At 37.2% G+C, this 17,846-nt stretch overlaps 1 protein-coding gene across 5 annotated transcripts in view; it reads right to left on the bottom strand.

The window, feature by feature from the left end:
- Positions 1-17,846, bottom strand: part of afap1 (actin filament associated protein 1) — a 246,643-nt gene that overhangs the window by 20,942 nt on the left and 207,855 nt on the right. For 4 of the 5 annotated variants that reach the window (XM_039751423.1, XM_039751424.1, XM_039751422.1 and 1 more), the window contains exons 13-15: positions 12,753-13,010; positions 11,152-11,263; positions 10,070-10,234 (exon numbers count right to left, since the gene is read on the bottom strand). In XM_039751423.1, coding sequence (XP_039607357.1) covers positions 10,070-10,234; positions 11,152-11,263; positions 12,753-13,010 — 535 coding nt within the window. The remainder of the gene's footprint in view (positions 1-10,069; positions 10,235-11,151; positions 11,264-12,752; positions 13,011-17,846) is intronic. The other variant, XM_039751426.1, reaches the window with a different exon arrangement.

Genomic DNA, 17,846 nt, shown 5'->3' with positions numbered 1-17,846 from the left:
CTCAGACCATGAGAAACAAAATTCTCTGGTCTGATGAGGCAAACATTGAACTCTTTGGTATGAATGCCAGGCGTCACGTTTGGAGAAATCCAGGCACCGCTCATCACCAGGCCAATACCATCCCTACAGTGAAGCATTGTGGTGGCAGCATCATGCTGTGGGGATGTTTTTCAGCGGCAGGAACTGGGAGACTAGTCAGGTTAAAGGGAAAGATGACATCCTGGATGAAAAACTGCTCCAGAGCGCTCTTGACCTCAGACTGGGGCGATGGTTCATCTTTCAGCAGGACAAAGACCCTAAGCACACTGCCAAGATATCAAAGGAGTGGCTTCAGGATATCTCTGGGAATGTCCTTGAGTGGCCCAGCCAGAGCCCAGACTTGAATCTGATTGAACATCTCTGGAGAGATCTTAAAATGGCTGTGCACCGACACTTCACATCCAATCTGATGGAGCTTGAGAGGTGCTGCAAAGAGGAATGGGCGGAACTGGCCAAGGATAGTTGTGCCAAGCTTGTGGCATCATATTCAAAAAGAATTGAGGCTGTAACTGTTGCCAAAGGTGCATCGACAAAGTATTGAGCAAAGGCTGTGAATACTTATCTACATATGCTTTCTCAGTTTTTTTATTTTTAATAAATTTGCAAAAACCTCAAGTAAACTGTTTTCACGTTGTCATTATGGGGTGTTGTGTATAGAATTCTGAGGAAAAAAATGAATTTAATCCATTTTGGAATAAGGCTGTAACATAAAAAAAAGAAAAAGTGATGCGCTGTGAATACTTTCTGGATGCACTGTATCTTACAAGAATGCAGATAAAATATCTATGGAGTATACTTTCCACTGCTTTTGACAAATGACAACCAGAAGCAATCTCAAAGACTTAGAAGACTACAGGTATGTTAGAGAATCCTTTGGATGCTCATCCCTACCAAATTCTTCAAAAACTCTAACCAGTAAATGAGCTTTAGACACCATACCTGCTGGTGTCTCCTCCAAGGTGCATACCCATCTTGTTGAAACACATTTTTGCCATAGATGTGGAATTTCCTCAGAATGTTTTGCTATATTTCCAATTGCAGAGTTCCTTTTGCTTAGCTGTATAATAGGGTATTGTCTTTGGTTGTCAGCCACACCTTTATTAGAAATAAGGCTGCTCTGCATATTGGTAAATTATCTGTGTATGTGGTCTCAGCAAACTCATCAGACTTGGTGTAAGCCAAAGTTTATCAGTTTCAATCTTTTCATCCAGCTTTTCCTGTTAGTTGAAGAATTTCTGCTTTATGTTGGATTCAGCTGCCTCTGTCATTTCATATAGTTTGTCTTGGTTACAGTGCAAATGATGTGTTTATTGAAGGTCACTGAATATCCTCAGTAACAGCATCTGCGTCACTATTAAAACCCTCTGTTTGACTATCCATGTCTGTTTCAACATCTTTCTTAACTGAATAATTTTTTCTCTTTTTTTTACATTTTCTATGGAATTCTGCTCTGTGGATAAATAACCTACTTCTTGAACACACACCTTCCTTAATCTTGAGCGATGTACAGAAACAGAAAACCTCAATTAATGTGCTGTATATAGTCAAGAGTACCATTTATCTTGCCCATTAATAATTATAGGACCTTTCCATTCTGCATAATCAAACCATTTATAGTATAGCTTGTCTCTTGTAATGTTTCCGAAGAGCTCCGGATATCCTGTTTGAACATTCAACCTTTGCAAATGCTTTATGAGCTGCATTTAAAGTTATGATATGCTGTACAATCCAAAAACTCATTGTGGTTCCTTCCAGAGCTGGTGGTTTATCAGCTAGTATGGAAGGCAAGGTTGGATTTTTGTCTCAACCATAGTTGCTATGAACTAAAGCAATGTACACTGTGCATAGTATTTTTCGTGATGAGTGTCCAGTCTAATGCAGTTTGCTTCTTGCATGCATTACTCTTTTTAACTTTCAAAAGATTTTTTTCAGTGTTATATTGCGTCTTTCTAAAAGTCCATTACTACATGGGCTCTATGTTGTTATTGTCTCTATTTTAATATTACAATATACTGCCATTTTTCTCCCTTCCCCACTGTTAAATTTCCTTCCATTGTCACAACATACTTTCTGTGGTGGTTCGAAAATACTGATCCAAGAGTGGATAAAATGCGGCAGAAGGTTTCTTTGAGGTCAAAATGCTTCCCGCTCAAAAAAGTGTGAAGTGATCAACTATGTGGAGAGACCAAATATTTGGTTCAATTTCATGTAGGTCCATGACAAAAGTCTTATTATTATCTTGAGGCCAATGGCAAGCCTAACTGGTTTACACTTAGCCCTGCTGTACTTTAAGCATATCTCACAAGTGTGGAAAATCTGCAGAGATCGTTTGTTTCAGTGTTGTATCCGGTTTGCCCAGTTCAGGTTCAGGTAGAATCTTAACTTTTTTAGTAGCTTGCACAATTTTTCCATCACCAAACTTAAAAGCTCTGCAGCTTAGTACTTCAACCAGCTTATCACTTTGTAATGACTGACCTCACTTTTATCCACAAGCAGTTCAAGCACACACACTGTCTAAATAAAAAAAATTAACTGTACGCTAGACAAAAACCTTTCAATACAAGCACAAATAACACAAATGAGCACCAATAAACTTAGCTTGCAAAATGTCACTAAGTTGGTATGTTTATTTGATTTCCTTAAAGGACCATATTAAATATATAGTCCATCATGTTTAAGAATCTCTGGCTAGGCATTTTGCATTTTCATTTTTGTTTATGTGTTTTTTTTATTTTTTTGTCTTTATTTTTTTTAACTGGATCTGTAGAATAGCATCTTTTTATTTAAGACTAACTTTAGAGGTTAGTGAAGCACATACAAATTTTAACAAAAATGTTCAGAAAAAGCATTTTCTTAAATAACTTAAGGCAGTCAGTATGTTTACATGTGCTTTAATATCCTGGTTATTCACAGAAACCTGTTCTCAAAAATGCCATGTGCATCCTTATTCTAGTTAGAAAAACCAACACATGGCTCTCTGAGGTAAACACACGTAAATTTCTCCTTGAGTAACCTGGATATATGGCCATGTAAACCTTTAACTTGTTGCAGTAACAGATTTCACAGCCTGCAAATGTCTGTTGCACTCTGTTAACCTGAGCATGTTTTTGCTTTGCAGCAGCCACATGTATTAAATAGTGGAAGTATTCACAAAGATACAACTACTGAGGCAAATGTTCAGATGATTGCAATATTCCTTTTCCTGGTGGAAATAATCTCTCAGTGAAATTGGTAAATTTTTGATGGTGAGCTGAAAGTACAGTTCTAAATTCAGCCGCACAATCCTGGGAGGCACAGGCCCCATGCTTTTTTTCAAATTCAGAGCTACAGGTTTTTTTTTGCAGATTTTTATGACATTGAAGAGTTTTGCCAAAAGAGGACTCCATAAGTGTACTCGCACATTTAAACAAGATTTAAAAAAAAAACAAAAAAACTGGATTCTGTCTGAACCGGGTTACCCACCTTATCCCGGTTTTGTATGTGCATGTAACTACACTCTTAGTTTGCAGTTAAAGCTTATTATAATAGCATCAGGTAGAAGGCAAGAGCCAACTGAGGATAATGCAACACTCCACTGAAGAGCAAACTAACACCATACATCCACATTTACTGATATTGGTTAGTTTCACCAAACAATCTACTCTGTCCATCTGTGGGTTGTGGGAGGAAACCAAGATACTATATATTTAGACGATGCACATGCAGACGCAGGCAGTACAGGCAGACTTCACACAGACAGTCCCTGGGCCAGAATTTAATTCTGTTCGGGAGCTTAAGTGTTAGAAGTGCTGATAATGTAAATGAAAACTTAAGAAACCTGACTTTTTCTTTTCTCATCTAATCACTTTATGAAAACCACAAGGTCAGAGCAGTACATGGCTTAAAAAATGTGGTTGCCAATAAAATGTCAGTTTCCATTCTTTGCAAACAGAGTACTTCATTTTATGCCACAGATCACATAATTCTAATTCAATGTCTGAAATTCTTAGGAGGCCTCTTTTTTTGGAGGTATAGGTAACTAAATATACAAAATTGCTTTTTTAAGCATATGTCTTTCTCAAGGATCTACAGTATACTTGAGTCATGATTATTTTGGTACATGATCTCTTTGTATAAAATCATATGCTAAAGTCATGTCACTTTCTAACCTTATGCAGAATGTACTGAACATACCCATAGTATAATAAATTCCTGTAATAGTGGGTGAGAATTACCTTAAAAAGAACAAATAAAATACAGTAGATTTGGTGGATTGTATTTTGTTAAACTTCAAGATTTAACCATGAAGACCAACCCGGAATAAATTCAGAGTTCAATTCAGATTTATTTTGAAACCTTAAATCCTGCTTTAAACCTGTTAAAAGCATTGTGTGATTTTTAAATCTTATGTCACTAACAAGTATTTAATCTGTTTTTGTTTTTAGCCAGCTAGGTTGCCAAAGAAGGATAGGTGTAAATAGGTTTCAACTTGCTCATGCTCTAAGCATAAGCCAGAGCTTTAAAACCATTTGACCATGCCCTAACCAGTCTATCAATTTGAAAGCAATTGGAGCACATCATACTTCTATTTAGTGATTTCTCAAGACTTATGAAATTGATTTTGAAATATTTTTGTTTATTGGGCTTCATACAATTTTGTGCACTGTAGACATTTTAAAGCTTGTCCATATACACTCTAATCAATATCTGAGATCAGCCTATATAATCATTATAACTCAAAAAAATCATGAAGCATATTGATCTGGCAAAATTTTACACTGGATGCCCTTCCTGATATAACCTTTCCCATTTATTTGGTACTGGAACAGGCATGAAGAAACATACTGGTTTGTTCCTCCTACATCAGAAGTAGTAAGGCTGACAGCTAGAAGGTTGCTTGGTATGACATCTGGAGAGAGGAAGGAGGATAAGGAAACCTGGTGGTGGAATAGGGAAATACAGCAGAGTACACAGAGGAAGAGGTTGTCGAAGAAGAAATGGGATAGTCAGAGAGATGCAGAAAGTAGACAAGATGTTAAGAAGACAAGACATAAGGTGAAGAGAGAGGTGACGAAGGCTAAAGAAAAGACGTATTATGAGTTGTATCATGGTTGGACACTAAGGAGGCAGAAGAAGACATGTTCTGATTGGCTAGACAGAGGGAGCAAGCTGGCAAAGATGTGCAGCAGGTTAGGGTGATAAAGGATAAAAATAGAAACATACTCACAAATTAAGAGAATGGGCTGAGCAGATTGAAAAAGTACTTTTGAGAGGCTGATGAATTAACAGAATGAGAGAGAGAAGATTGGATGATGGATGAAGTAAGGATAGCCATGAAGAGAAGTATGTAAAGGTTGATGGTCCAGATGACATACCTATGGAAACCTGGAGGTGTTTAGGAGAGATAGCAATGGAGTTTTCAAACCAGATTGTTTAATACAATCGTGGAAAGTGGGAGGATGTCTGAGGAGTGGAGAAGAAGTGTACTGGTACCAATTTTTAAGAATAAGGGAGAGGTGCAGAACTGTGGTAGAAGGCTAGAAGGAGCTGCATTATGTTTTTGTAGACTTAGAGAAAGCATATGACAGGGTGTCTAGAGAGGAGTTGTGGCACTGTATGAGAAGTAAGGAGGGGCAGAGAAGTATGTAAGTGTGGTACAAGCTATGTACAAGGGAAATGTGACGGTGGTGAGGTCTGTGGTAGCAGTGACAGATGCATTCAAGGTAGAGGAGGGATTACATCAGGGATCAGCTCTAAGCCTTTTTTTATTTGTAATGGTGATGGATAGGTTAACAGACGAGATTAGACAGGAGTCCCCATGGACTATGATGTTTGTGGATGACATTGTGATCTGTAGCGAGAGAAGGGAGCATGTCGAGGAGACCCTGGAGAGGTGGAGATATACTCTAGAAAGGAGAGCAATGAATACCAGTAGGAACAAAACAGAATATATGTGTGTGAATAAAAGAGAGGTCAGGGGAATGGTGAAGATGCAGGCAGTAGATCTGGCGAAGGTGGGTGAGTTTAAGGGATCAACAGTACAGATTAACGAGGAGTGTGGAAGAGAGTTGAAGAAGGGAGTGCAAGCAGTGTGGACTGGGTGGAGAAGAGTGTCAGGAGTGATTTGTGACAGGTAGTGAGACCAACTACATTGTATTGGTTGGAGACTGTCGAAATGATCAAAAAACAGGTGACAGAGCTGGAGGTGGAAGAGTTAAAGATGTTAACATTTGCAGTAGGTGTGACAAGGTTGGATAGGATTAGAATTGAGTACATTAGAGTGTCATCTCTGGTTGGACGGCTGGGGGGCAAAGTCAGTGAGGTGAGATTATGTTGGTTTGGACATGTGCAGAGGAGATGTGCTGGGTACAATGGGAGGAGGGTGTTAAGGATGGACCTGCCAGGTAAGAGGAAAAGAGGAAAGCCTAAGAGAAGACTTCTGGATGTGGCGAGAGAGGAGATGAAGGTGGTGGGTGTAACAGAGAAAGATGCAGAGAACAGAAGATATGGAAACGGGAGCAGCCAAAAAAACAAGCTGATTACATGTATTTTGGTAGATATACTTGTGCAGCTGTTCAAAGTGTATACTGTCCATGCCAGCAAGTTAACAATCTAAAATAACAAGGTGTTTCTAATCTTTACCCATTCTTTATTTCCTTCCAGTGTTTTGCAATGGTCTTTGAGCCACTGTCTTTTGGTCTATGTTTCTTTTAGGGCAAAAGGACACTTAAACCAATTTCTACATCTACAGCACCATAATTTAGAAGGAGCTATGGACATATGGACATTAGTACTGTTTATCTGTATTCATTTTGGACTCATTTTTAGATTTTAGAGTATTTTTTAGTTTTCACTTTGTTTTTAACATTCTTTCGTGTTATTTTACTGATGACGGACATCAGTGTGTAGCTTCATGCTTTGCATCTAAGGATGGTTTTTTGTTGCTGGGGTGCCAGTTTCTCTTACAGTTTCTGTTTCTGATTTTACAAAAAACCTCTGCTACCCACATAAACAACTAATTAAACAAGTGATGCATTCTCTGTTAAGAATATGTCTTTTGAGTCACACTGTATATAGGCTGTTGTATTGCTCTATGGCAGAGAGACAATAAACATATAAATTCCAATGGTTTCCAGGAGTTAATTTTCTCTTAGAAAATTGTCTCCATAAGTTTTTGTTTTCCTCCTCCACACTGCCAACTTGTCACATATGTACAGTATATTACTTTGCTAGATGACTCTGAATAAAACATTTAAACTGCCTTTTTAAATAAAAAAAAGAAAATCTTGATATTGTTCATTGTCTTGCATAAAGGCATCTGATTTTTATTTCATAATAAAATTAATATTGTCCTGTTTATGAAAACTAAAAGTAAAATATATAGCTACTAGCCATGTGTGCCCAACTATGTTGTGTGTGTTAAAGTTGTCTGTGAAGGGCTCCCTGTTTAAACGCAGCTGCCAGTCGTGAACTGGGCCCTTCATCGCACACCATTATGATTTTTTATAAGGGAAACAAAATTACAAAAGAAAACCCTTGGATATTGATTTGATAGGAACGGCCTACTCGGAATCACTGTCCGAATCGTAATTATGTGGTGGTGTAGGAGCATTTCTGCTTCTGTCCGTTCACAGTCCGTCTCGTTTTCATGACGCTGTCGTTTCCTCTCACGATCTCATCTCAACCTTTCTCCAATCTCGCAGGTTGCTTTGAGGCAATCCAAAGAGTAAGGCAATATACACGGAGAAATGGTTATAAAAGGGGGACACATAGGTATCCAGGCTCTTTAAAGCATAAATAGGGATCACTTCACTGACATGTGAGCAAGCCACGGTACAACTGTGAGACACGCAGCATTCGCCGGCTACAACATAACAATAATAATTTCCGGAACATGCTGTTACGTTGTCATTCATTTTACAAACTGTCTTTCTCTCATTCATATGTTACTTAGGCACGTACCTTTTATCTTCAGCAATCTCATTATCTAACCAGGCCTCAGGAGCTAACCAGCGTAACACTGTCCACCACCCCTTTCGTTATTCCGGCACATTGTTGATATCCGTGAGTAACAACAACGTACTAAACTGGAAGGTGGTCTACACATGTGTGGAATTCGCAGACAAACAAAGATCAAGATCTAAATGAAGATCTCTTTAGTTAATTTAAAGCACAAATATTTGTTTAGTTTGAATGTCTGTGTTTTGAGGTGTGAATGGTGTACTACAGTCTTCATTAGTATAAGCCTGGAGGAGATTCTTAATGCAATGCCTATGTTTTAGCTGTCTCTCTACTGCCATCTAGTGCTTCTTCTTCTAATTCATTCGCAGACAAACAAAAATAAAGATCCAAATGAAGATTATATATAGAGATTAATAATTATGTACATTATGTTAAAATACCTACAAAAGGAAAAGCCTAAGAATATTATCCAGTGTGCTGTTGGTTCAACCTGACTGGTGAATCCATGCAAACAGGAAGAAGCTGTGTCTTGCACTGTGTTTGCTTGGGAGCAGTGAATGAATGAGAAAGAAGTTGTACTTTTTTATCGTATATCAAATCTATTTGAGTTCCAGAATGTTAACTAGTGTTTTGATAAATAAGAGATATGTATGTGGGCACAATTAATAAAAAATCTAATTATTTGCTAAAGATATGTTTCAGTCTGAAAAGTATATACATGTTTGAAATTTATTTACATCGTACTGGTATTTAACTGTCACAATTTTTAATTATACTATGATATGAATTTTTCGGCTGAGTTTTTACATGTAGACCAGAACTGAATTTAGACTTGGACAAATGTAAAGTAGTTCACATAAGAAGTAAACATGGTAGATTTTGACTACATAACACTGAATCTGAAACTAGAAAGTAAGCCATGGCAAAGATTTATGAATCAGAGCAAACTCACCACTTTGACATCAAGATTATGTAAAAAATTAATTTGGAAAGCTAATATGATGTTAGGTTATATAGCATGCCATGCTGAGTTCAAATCATGGGATGTTACACTTAAGCTATACAAACACATTTATGAGGCATCATCTGGAATACTGTGTGAAGTTTTGGTCTTCATATTACAAAAGGAAAATAGTTGCAATACATAGCAATTAAGGTAAGTGCAACCAGGCTGCAGGGTATAAGCTATGATGAGCATGGAGAAGTTCCTCCTATTCATTTTAGAGAAATGGCCATTAAGTGAAATTGTACAAATGTTTACAAATATGAAAACAAATCAGAAATTTTTTAAATTATTTCTTCAGCAAGCCCATAGAGGCACAGATAGGAAGTGGTAATGAGTAAATATCACAAACATGTTACAAAGTTTTTCCTCACATGCAGCACCACAGATATATAAAATTAATTACGAAGGAGTGTGATAGATATTTTGGAGACCTTCAAACTCAACCTAATATTATTTGGAAGTGTTAGCTAAATAAAGATTAATGAGCTATGTTAGGCTGTATGATTTGTTCTTATCATAACTGTTTGAATGTTCAAACACAGACAAAATAAAACAATCTTCATTATTACCTTACTAGCTGTGGGTGGTCTTCAGGACCAAAAACAACCCAAAGACTGCCTAGCAGTTTTACTATATTCATGAACTTGAAGATGCATCAGGAAACTCTTAAGAATTACCCAGTGCAGAGAAAGTGGACCCACATGTCCTTGCTACCCCACTGGCTTTTGTAAGAAGACACTGTCAATACCATATCTTAGCCATATCTCTGGCATATGAGTCCTATTAATCCTTATCTCAAGAAAATACCTCCAGAAAGACAATGTTTATAGTGAAAAAGTCAAGCCTTAACCTCTGTTGCTAAGAAGTTTCATTTACATGTTGTTGAGCCACAGCGTTTGCTTCATTTCGACATTGTGTCTCGTCATCTGTGTCATTAGCACAACATCGTTGTTGTGCTGTGGCATTTACTAATAAATACATAAAAGTAACACATCCTATAAATATTCTAAATTTAAAGCTACCTAGTTATGTCCCTTGCATTGGCTGTACTGATGCATTTGCAAAAGGAAGAAAATAGTTTACCTGTATTTGCTTCTATTGCAGCTCGAACATCCTTTTTTTCTTTTCTTAGTTGTGAAAGCTTATTCCGTAGATCCTGCTTCTTTTTCATCAATTGTTCTTCCTGAATTTGAAGTCTTTTGGCATCTGCTTCTACCCGGTTCTTACCATATTTGTACTGGTCTGTATCTTTAGAGAAATGGAAAAGTTATAATGTGTAACATGTGGTGGGTTGGCACCCTGCCTGGGATTGGTTCCTGCCTTGTGCCCTGTGTTGGCTGGGATTGGCTCCAGCAGACCCCCGTGACCCTGTGTTCGGATTCAGCGGGTTGGAAAATGGATGGATGGATGGATAATGTGTAACACACAATAGTGTAAAATCAATCAAGAACATATCTGAAAAAATCAGCTCTCACTCCTAAAACATATTATTTATCTAACCACAAAACCTTTGAAGTTATATATTTATATAGCATATGAAGGACCAGTGTTTGTAAATTCACAAGATTACATTTTCCTTAAAAATCAAAAGCTTAAAATATCTGGTAAATAATTTGCTTTTCTGTAACATTTGGTATTTAAAAATTGCATATTTAAAGACTAGAACAGAAGAAAAAAATAAACTTAGTTTTATACCATTTAGAATACTAAAAAGAGTTTAACTTAACTATGCTGTATGGTTTTACTTACTGCACTACCCAACACTAATCAAATGGATTTAAATTCCTAATTTATGCTACACTTGGGGAAATATGGCCATTGTGCCTTTCATTATTCACATTCATTTATCTTATATATTATCTACTGATTGTTTACAGAACTTTGATGCATAAAGTATTTTGGTATAAACACTACTGCCTTTCTTCCGTTGTCACAAATGTAATCTGAAACTGATTTAAATATTTAAAAATCACCAGGAAATATTCCAAACGTATAGCCAACTTCATCTAAATTAGCATAGTACCAATAGTCCTAAATGAGTTTCTGACATGAAGTAAATGCTTAAATATGTTCATCAATCTCTTACTATTGCTTTTTTAAACAAAGAAATCAACTGTTGAGTTCTGAAGATGTTCAGTAATCTGTAAGACTGATGAAAGACTTACTCGAGTTAGTGCGTTTAATTGGTACATTCCCATTTGCTTTCTTCTGCTGAGGTCTGTCCACCTTCTGTTTTGTTGTCAGTCCATTGCTGATGGGGACCTTCTTTCCTTTGAGCTAAAGGAAATTATAATACATTTTAGCCCAAACATAAACAGTAAGGTAAAAGGACACCTAACATAATAATTGTCAGTATGAATCAAATCACCAAAAAAGGTTCCTCAAGTAAATTTGTAAAATGGTTTAATTATTATTATTGCAGCATTCATAGACACAATCAATAATATGATAAAATATGTATATATGGTTCTAATTTAACAACAAAGGGAATCAAAAGAAAACAACATTATAACACAAAAATATCTAGACAGACAGATAGATAGACACACACATATTATACACTGTGCATATCATATCATACTGCTATGATAAAGTTTTGGCTGATTAAGAAATTGTAAAGATGGCATTTAAAAGAGTGCTCTCTTTCATACCAGAAATGCAATTTAATAATAATAGGCTTCATGGAGCCACTGTGTGGGCTCACCACCCACAAGGCGAAGATTTGACAGTTATGTGAAATGTCAGAAAGGTGATAGACAAGAGTGAAACAGACCCTGGCATACTAGAACTAGGCAGCAGAAACATCCTGTTGGGGTGCAGAAGGTAACTTCGCTGGTGTAGAAAAACGACTCTTGCTTAAGGCTGAAAAATACTGGTTACATATGGTCAAACTCACACCAGTTGACAAACTTCCTGATTAAAGAGGATCTTTCTCCTATTCTGAAACTGCCCAAATTAAGAGCCAGTGGGCAGGTGTGGAAACGCTCATAACCTCCTGGCTGGGTGCTGTACAGTTGAAGTTTGTTCCAGTGGACATGAGGGATGTCTCAATACAACTTTAAGTAGTAGAGAGGAAGCATTTGACCACTGTGTGTGTGTGTATGTGCACTGCACATATATTCAGAGCATTATGTCTTTTTAGAGGTGTTGAATCAATGCTAGAAAGGGTACCATATACTGAATCTACAGTTCTAAGGAAGACTTCAATGCTCACATGGAAAATAATGGAGATATCTGAGGATGGGCATTAATGGGGCAAATGGTGATTGAAGTGAATTGTTACTGTATTTCTGTGCTAGTCATGGATTGTCTATACTGAGCCAGATTCAAACACAAGGATGTATCAGAGTACCTTGTGTCAAAAATCTATGATTGACTTTGTGGCTGTGTCATCTAATTTGTGGTTCTAGACAAACTGGTAAAGAGTGATGCCAAGTTATAAACAACACAAATTGGTGGTGAGCTGGTCGAAACCGATGCAGTGTGACTTGGACAGGACTAAAAGACCCAAACCGAAATTGAGTGCACCTAGGAATAAATAGTGGATATGGCTGCTGAGAAACAGTTCAATTCCTAACTACAAATGGGAGTCAAGAAATAGAAGTTTATGATTCATCGATTTGCCAGTTATATAAACCTTCAAGTGCAAAACTCTGATATTTCACAGTCAATATTCATTGTGTTTTTGTGTGAATAAACAAATATAAGTTTTTGATATTATCTCTGAATATAGTCTTTGGTTAATGGTCTTATTGTACTGCCTCACCTGTGAGGCGGACTCAGCAGAACCCCGTGCCCCCACAGACGTGTTAGTAATAGATGAAGCAGAAGACAGTTTAGAAGAGACAGGAGATTTATAATGGTTAGTAGTCAGTTTTTCAGCAGAAGAATTCCTGGTAGGCTTAGTGGAGAAGTGGGATGCAAGCTTTGGAGGTGATGAGTTTTCATAAAGTTCAGCATTTTCATATAGCCCCTCTTCCCTCCAACATCTGTTAGTAGGAGCTGAATATGTGTCCTCTGGGTCCTGTGATAGCACATGACAAAGTAGACAGTTTAGAAAATGCATGTGTGAAAGAGGTATTAGTGATGGCAAGTTAAAAAATAAATAAATCACAAAATCAATTTTGAACATTACATCATTATACTTATGACATACTGATGACTTATGTCATCAAAAGTGTTAAGACTATATTGAGGCAAGCAGAGGCATTAGCAATTGCTAAGAACAATATGAATTATTACACATGTTTTATTACTTGTAAGTTGATAAAATGCATCAGTTGCTATCTTTAAGACTATTACTTTAATAACAGCATTATATCTTCATTACATTCTGAATGAATTATGAATCAGCACCAAGAATCTAAAATAATAACAAAAATTCCTCACACTGCCTATACCTATTTCACAGATTAAATCCTCTCACAATGTTGTTCTTATTGTCAGAAATTCTTTCATGCATCCTACTTGCTGATCTATCTTGACATTCACACTCAGGTGGAACATCCACTTTTTGCTCTGGATTAAAAACTGATGGCCCCCTTTTTTTTATAAAATGTAAGTTTTAACACTCTATCCTGTGGTATTAGTTACATGGGTGTATCCTACCATTCTCAAACCCACTTAATCAAATTCAGAATGAATTGTGGCAACTGACAAGTAAAAGGCCCACTCAAACATCAGAGTACGCTGAGGAAAACCCACACAAACTAGGCGCTAGATACAAACACAGCACACTGAATCCGTAAGATGTTCTCAGTGTTTTCAGGGTACTGTTCATTTGTCTCACTATAGACAAGTAAGGCACTCTTCATCATAGTTTCCCATTGTTTTACCTTTTGCTTTTATTTGTATTTTATGTTTTTCATTTGCATTGTATTCAATAATTTCAATATTTGTATTATAATCTTCTTTGCTCTTTATAAAGGTTGTAATGAGGCATGTTAATTATGTTGTACAGTGGTGTGAAAAACTATTTGCCCCCTTCCTGATTTCTTATTCTTTTGCATGTTTGTCACACAAAATGTTTCTGATCATCAAACACATTTAACCATTAGTCAAATATAACACAAGTAAACACAAAATGCAGTTTTTAAATGATGGTTTTTATTATTTAGGGAGAAAAAAAATCCAAACCTACATCGCCCTGTGTGAAAAAGTAATTGCCCCCTGAACCTAATAACTGGTTGGGCCACCCTTAGCAGCAATAACTGCAATCAAGCGTTTGCGATAACTTGCAATGAGTCTTTACAGCTCTGGAGGAATTTTGGCCCACTCATCTTTGCAGAATTGTTGTAATTCAGCTTTATTTGAGGGTTTTCTAGCATGAACCGCCTTTTTAAGGTCATGTCATAGCATCTCAATTGGATTCAGGTCAGGACTTTGACTAGGCCACTCCAAAGTCTTCATTTTGTTTTTCTTCAGCCATTCAGAGGTGGATTTGCTGGTGTGTTTTGGGTCATTGTCCTGTTGCAGCACCCAAGATCGCTTCAGCTTGAGTTGACGAACAGATGGCCGGACATTCTCCTTCAGGATTTTTTGGTAGACAGTAGAATTCATGGTTCCATCTATCACAGCAAGCCTTCCAGGTCCTGAAGCAGCAAAACAACCCCAGACCATCACACTACCACCACCATATTTTACTGTTGGTATGATGTTCTTTTTCTGAAATGCTGTGTTCCTTTTAAGCCAGATGTAACGGGACATTTGCCTTCCAAAAAGTTAAACTTTTGTCTCATCAGTCCACAAGGTATTTTCCCAAAAGTCTTGGCAATCATTGAGATGTTTCTTAGCAAAATTGAGACGAGCCCTAATGTTCTTTTGCTTAACAGTGGTTTGCGTCTTGGAAATCTGCCATGCAGGCCGTTTTTGCCCAGTCTCTTTCTTATGGTGGAGTCGTGAACACTGACCTTAATTGAGGCAAGTGAGGCCTGCAGTTCTTTAGACGTTGTCCTGGGGTCTTTTGTGACCTCTCAGATGAGTCGTCTCTGTGCTCTTGGGGTAATTTTGGTCGGCCGGCCACTCCTGGGAAGGTTCAGCACTGTTCCATGTTTTTGCCATTTGTGGATAATGGCTCTAACTGTGGTTCACTGGAGTCCCAAAGCTTTACAAATGGCTTTATAACCTTTACCAGACTGACAGATCTCAATTACTTCTGTTCTCATTTGTTCCTGAATTTCTTTGGATCTTGGCATGATGTCTAGCTTTTGAGGTGCTTTTGGTCTACTTCTCTGTGTCAGGCAGCTCCTATTTAAGTGATTTCTTGATTGAAACAGGTGTGGCAGTAATCAGGCCTGGGGGTGGCTACGGAAATTGAACTCAGGTGTGATACACCACAGTTAGGTTATTTTTAACAAGGGGCAATTACTTTTTCACACAGGGCCATGTAGGTTTGGATTTTTTTTCTCCCTAAATAATAAAAACCATCATTTAAAAACTGCATTTTGTGTTTACTTGTGTTATATTTGACTAATGGTTAAATGTGTTTGATGATCAGAAACATTTTGTGTGACAAACATGCAAAAGAATAAGAAATCAGGAAATAGTTTTTCACACCACTGTATACAATAATGATTAATATACATTACATTGAATACAAAGTTTTACAAGAAACTCAATTGTTAATGTATTTTGCATTATCTCCATTTATCCTACAGTTTAATTTTATACATAACTCTCATCTGTCTTTGCTAAGGACACATATAGTGGACCGAGATTATGATTCAGACTTCAGTCTTGTCTAGGTTGATGAATTATTATAGATAGAACTTTGCCCTGACCAGGCCCAGGGTGGGTTGTACTACAATGGGCTGGCCAAATTAGGTAGGAAGCACATTTCCGAAGAAGCCAATAAAGGCCATATTTGCTCACGCATACATTAAGCTTTATGTCAACTAAATCCTATCCATGGTAGCAGAAAGTCAGATTCTGCCAAAGAGCTCTTGGACAAAAGGTAGTTATAGGTACACACTAATTTAGCTATTTCTATTGACTTGACAGCATTTCTTTATCTGTAGGGAAAAAAATCAGAATCCATAAAGTAAACATGGACAACATACAAACTTTAAATAAAGCACATGCCAGCTTGAAACATTGCTGTAGTAAAATTTTGAAGCTACCCAAAGTGTCACTGTGCTGATGAGTACATAATAATCGAAAAAAACCATCTTTATATCAAGGTGAAAAAGTGCCCAGCAATAATGTCTTAATTATAAGTAACAAGGCAGCTGCTTCCATGGAGTCAACCTTGCTTCTCCTGGTCAAAATGGATATTATTCCAAGTCCAGCAGTTTTCCTCCTACATCCCCTTAGATATGAGTGCTAGGTTAAGTGCTGATTAGAGATGGGTCCTTTGTGAGTGTATGCGTGAGGGAGGTCTGTGATGCACTGTTACCCTGCAAGGGCTGACTCTTTCCTTATACAGGACACAACAGCCTCCTGCAACATTCATGTATGAAATGGAAATTGAGAATATTTTGTAGGAGTAGCAACACTAGATAGATGTGTTTCTAGTATTGAAATGATTGTGCAATTCAAATCTGAGCAAGAAGGGGGTCATGTAAGGGTCACATTTTAAGGAAAAGACAACTTTTTCTTCAACCTGGAATCATTAAATTTTTTGTCATTTTGCTTTATCTGTGGTTCTTTTTTCTTTTAATGTGAGTTTTGTTTTTTCAACTGTACCTTTTAAATTCACAGCTACATCTTAATTGCAGCCAGGTGTGCTGCTGCTTCACAACTCCAAAGTACCAGAACTAAAAAAACTTTGACCAAACAAAGTGTACCTATCAGGAAGTTGCATGTTTTCTCAAAATCTGCATGGGTTTTTCTCCCACATCTCAAAGACATCTAAGTATCAATTTTAAATTGGCTACGTACGTGTGAGTGCAGGTGTTTGCATCCATTTTCTAATAGACGTTTAATTTTGATCAAGTAGAACCAGTACCTATTCCAGCAGTGCTGGGCACTAGACGGGAACCAGTCCGAGACAGAGCATTAAGCCACTGCAACTCTGATTTATTTCTATGATGAGTCACAATTTAGAGTCACCACAAATTACCTAACAAGCACAACAGCTCAGAATATACTTCACAGTTTCAGAAACAGGCCTTCAAATTCCAGCCCAAATTCTGTCTATGTTGTGTTGTGTTTGTACAAATGAAATTGATTTAAAACATAATGGAAAGTTTAATTCTGTGGTGGGCTGGCGCCCTGCCCGGGGTTTGTTTCCTGCCTTGCACCTAGTGTTGGCTGGGATTGGCTCCAGCAGACCCCCGTGACCCTGTAGTTAGGATATAGCGGGTTGGATAATGGATGGATGGATGGAAAGTTTAATTTTTAGCTTGAAGTACTAAAACCAGAATTTACCCACATGAAATGTGAGCCTGAATCCTTATCTTTACCTCACATTTTTGCAAATAACAATTGATAGTGATAGATACATTCTTAGTTAACTATTGATTAAATAAGATACATGAAAATGGCAGAAAACGGATAATAAATGGGTATACTGAGATTCCTAAAATTTGTGGAGACATGAAAATAAGAAATGTGGAAGACAGTCCCCAGCATAAATAAACATATGTAAACTGCCTAATAAAGTTATGGTACTCTAGTACAATAAAGTGAATCATTTAGAATTTTTTTAAATATATGCACAGATCAATGCTCTCAGATTAGACATAACCATATGAAGTGCTTTGAAAAAAAAAAAGAATTAAAAAAGTGAACAGTACAACAAATAAGAATATTAGATTTCAGCTCAAAATGTGCTTTATATACATTGTGACAGATGGTCAGGGCCTTTGCCCGGCCAGACTACTTCTGTAACGAAAGGACCAGGGGAGAGAGTGTGCTCAAG

Source organism: Polypterus senegalus, chromosome 4 (genome assembly GCF_016835505.1).
Source record: "Polypterus senegalus isolate Bchr_013 chromosome 4, ASM1683550v1, whole genome shotgun sequence".
NCBI lineage: Eukaryota > Metazoa > Chordata > Cladistia > Polypteriformes > Polypteridae > Polypterus > Polypterus senegalus.
The sequence above is the reverse complement of the archived record's forward strand: the minus strand, read 5'-3'. Positions and strand labels throughout refer to the sequence as shown.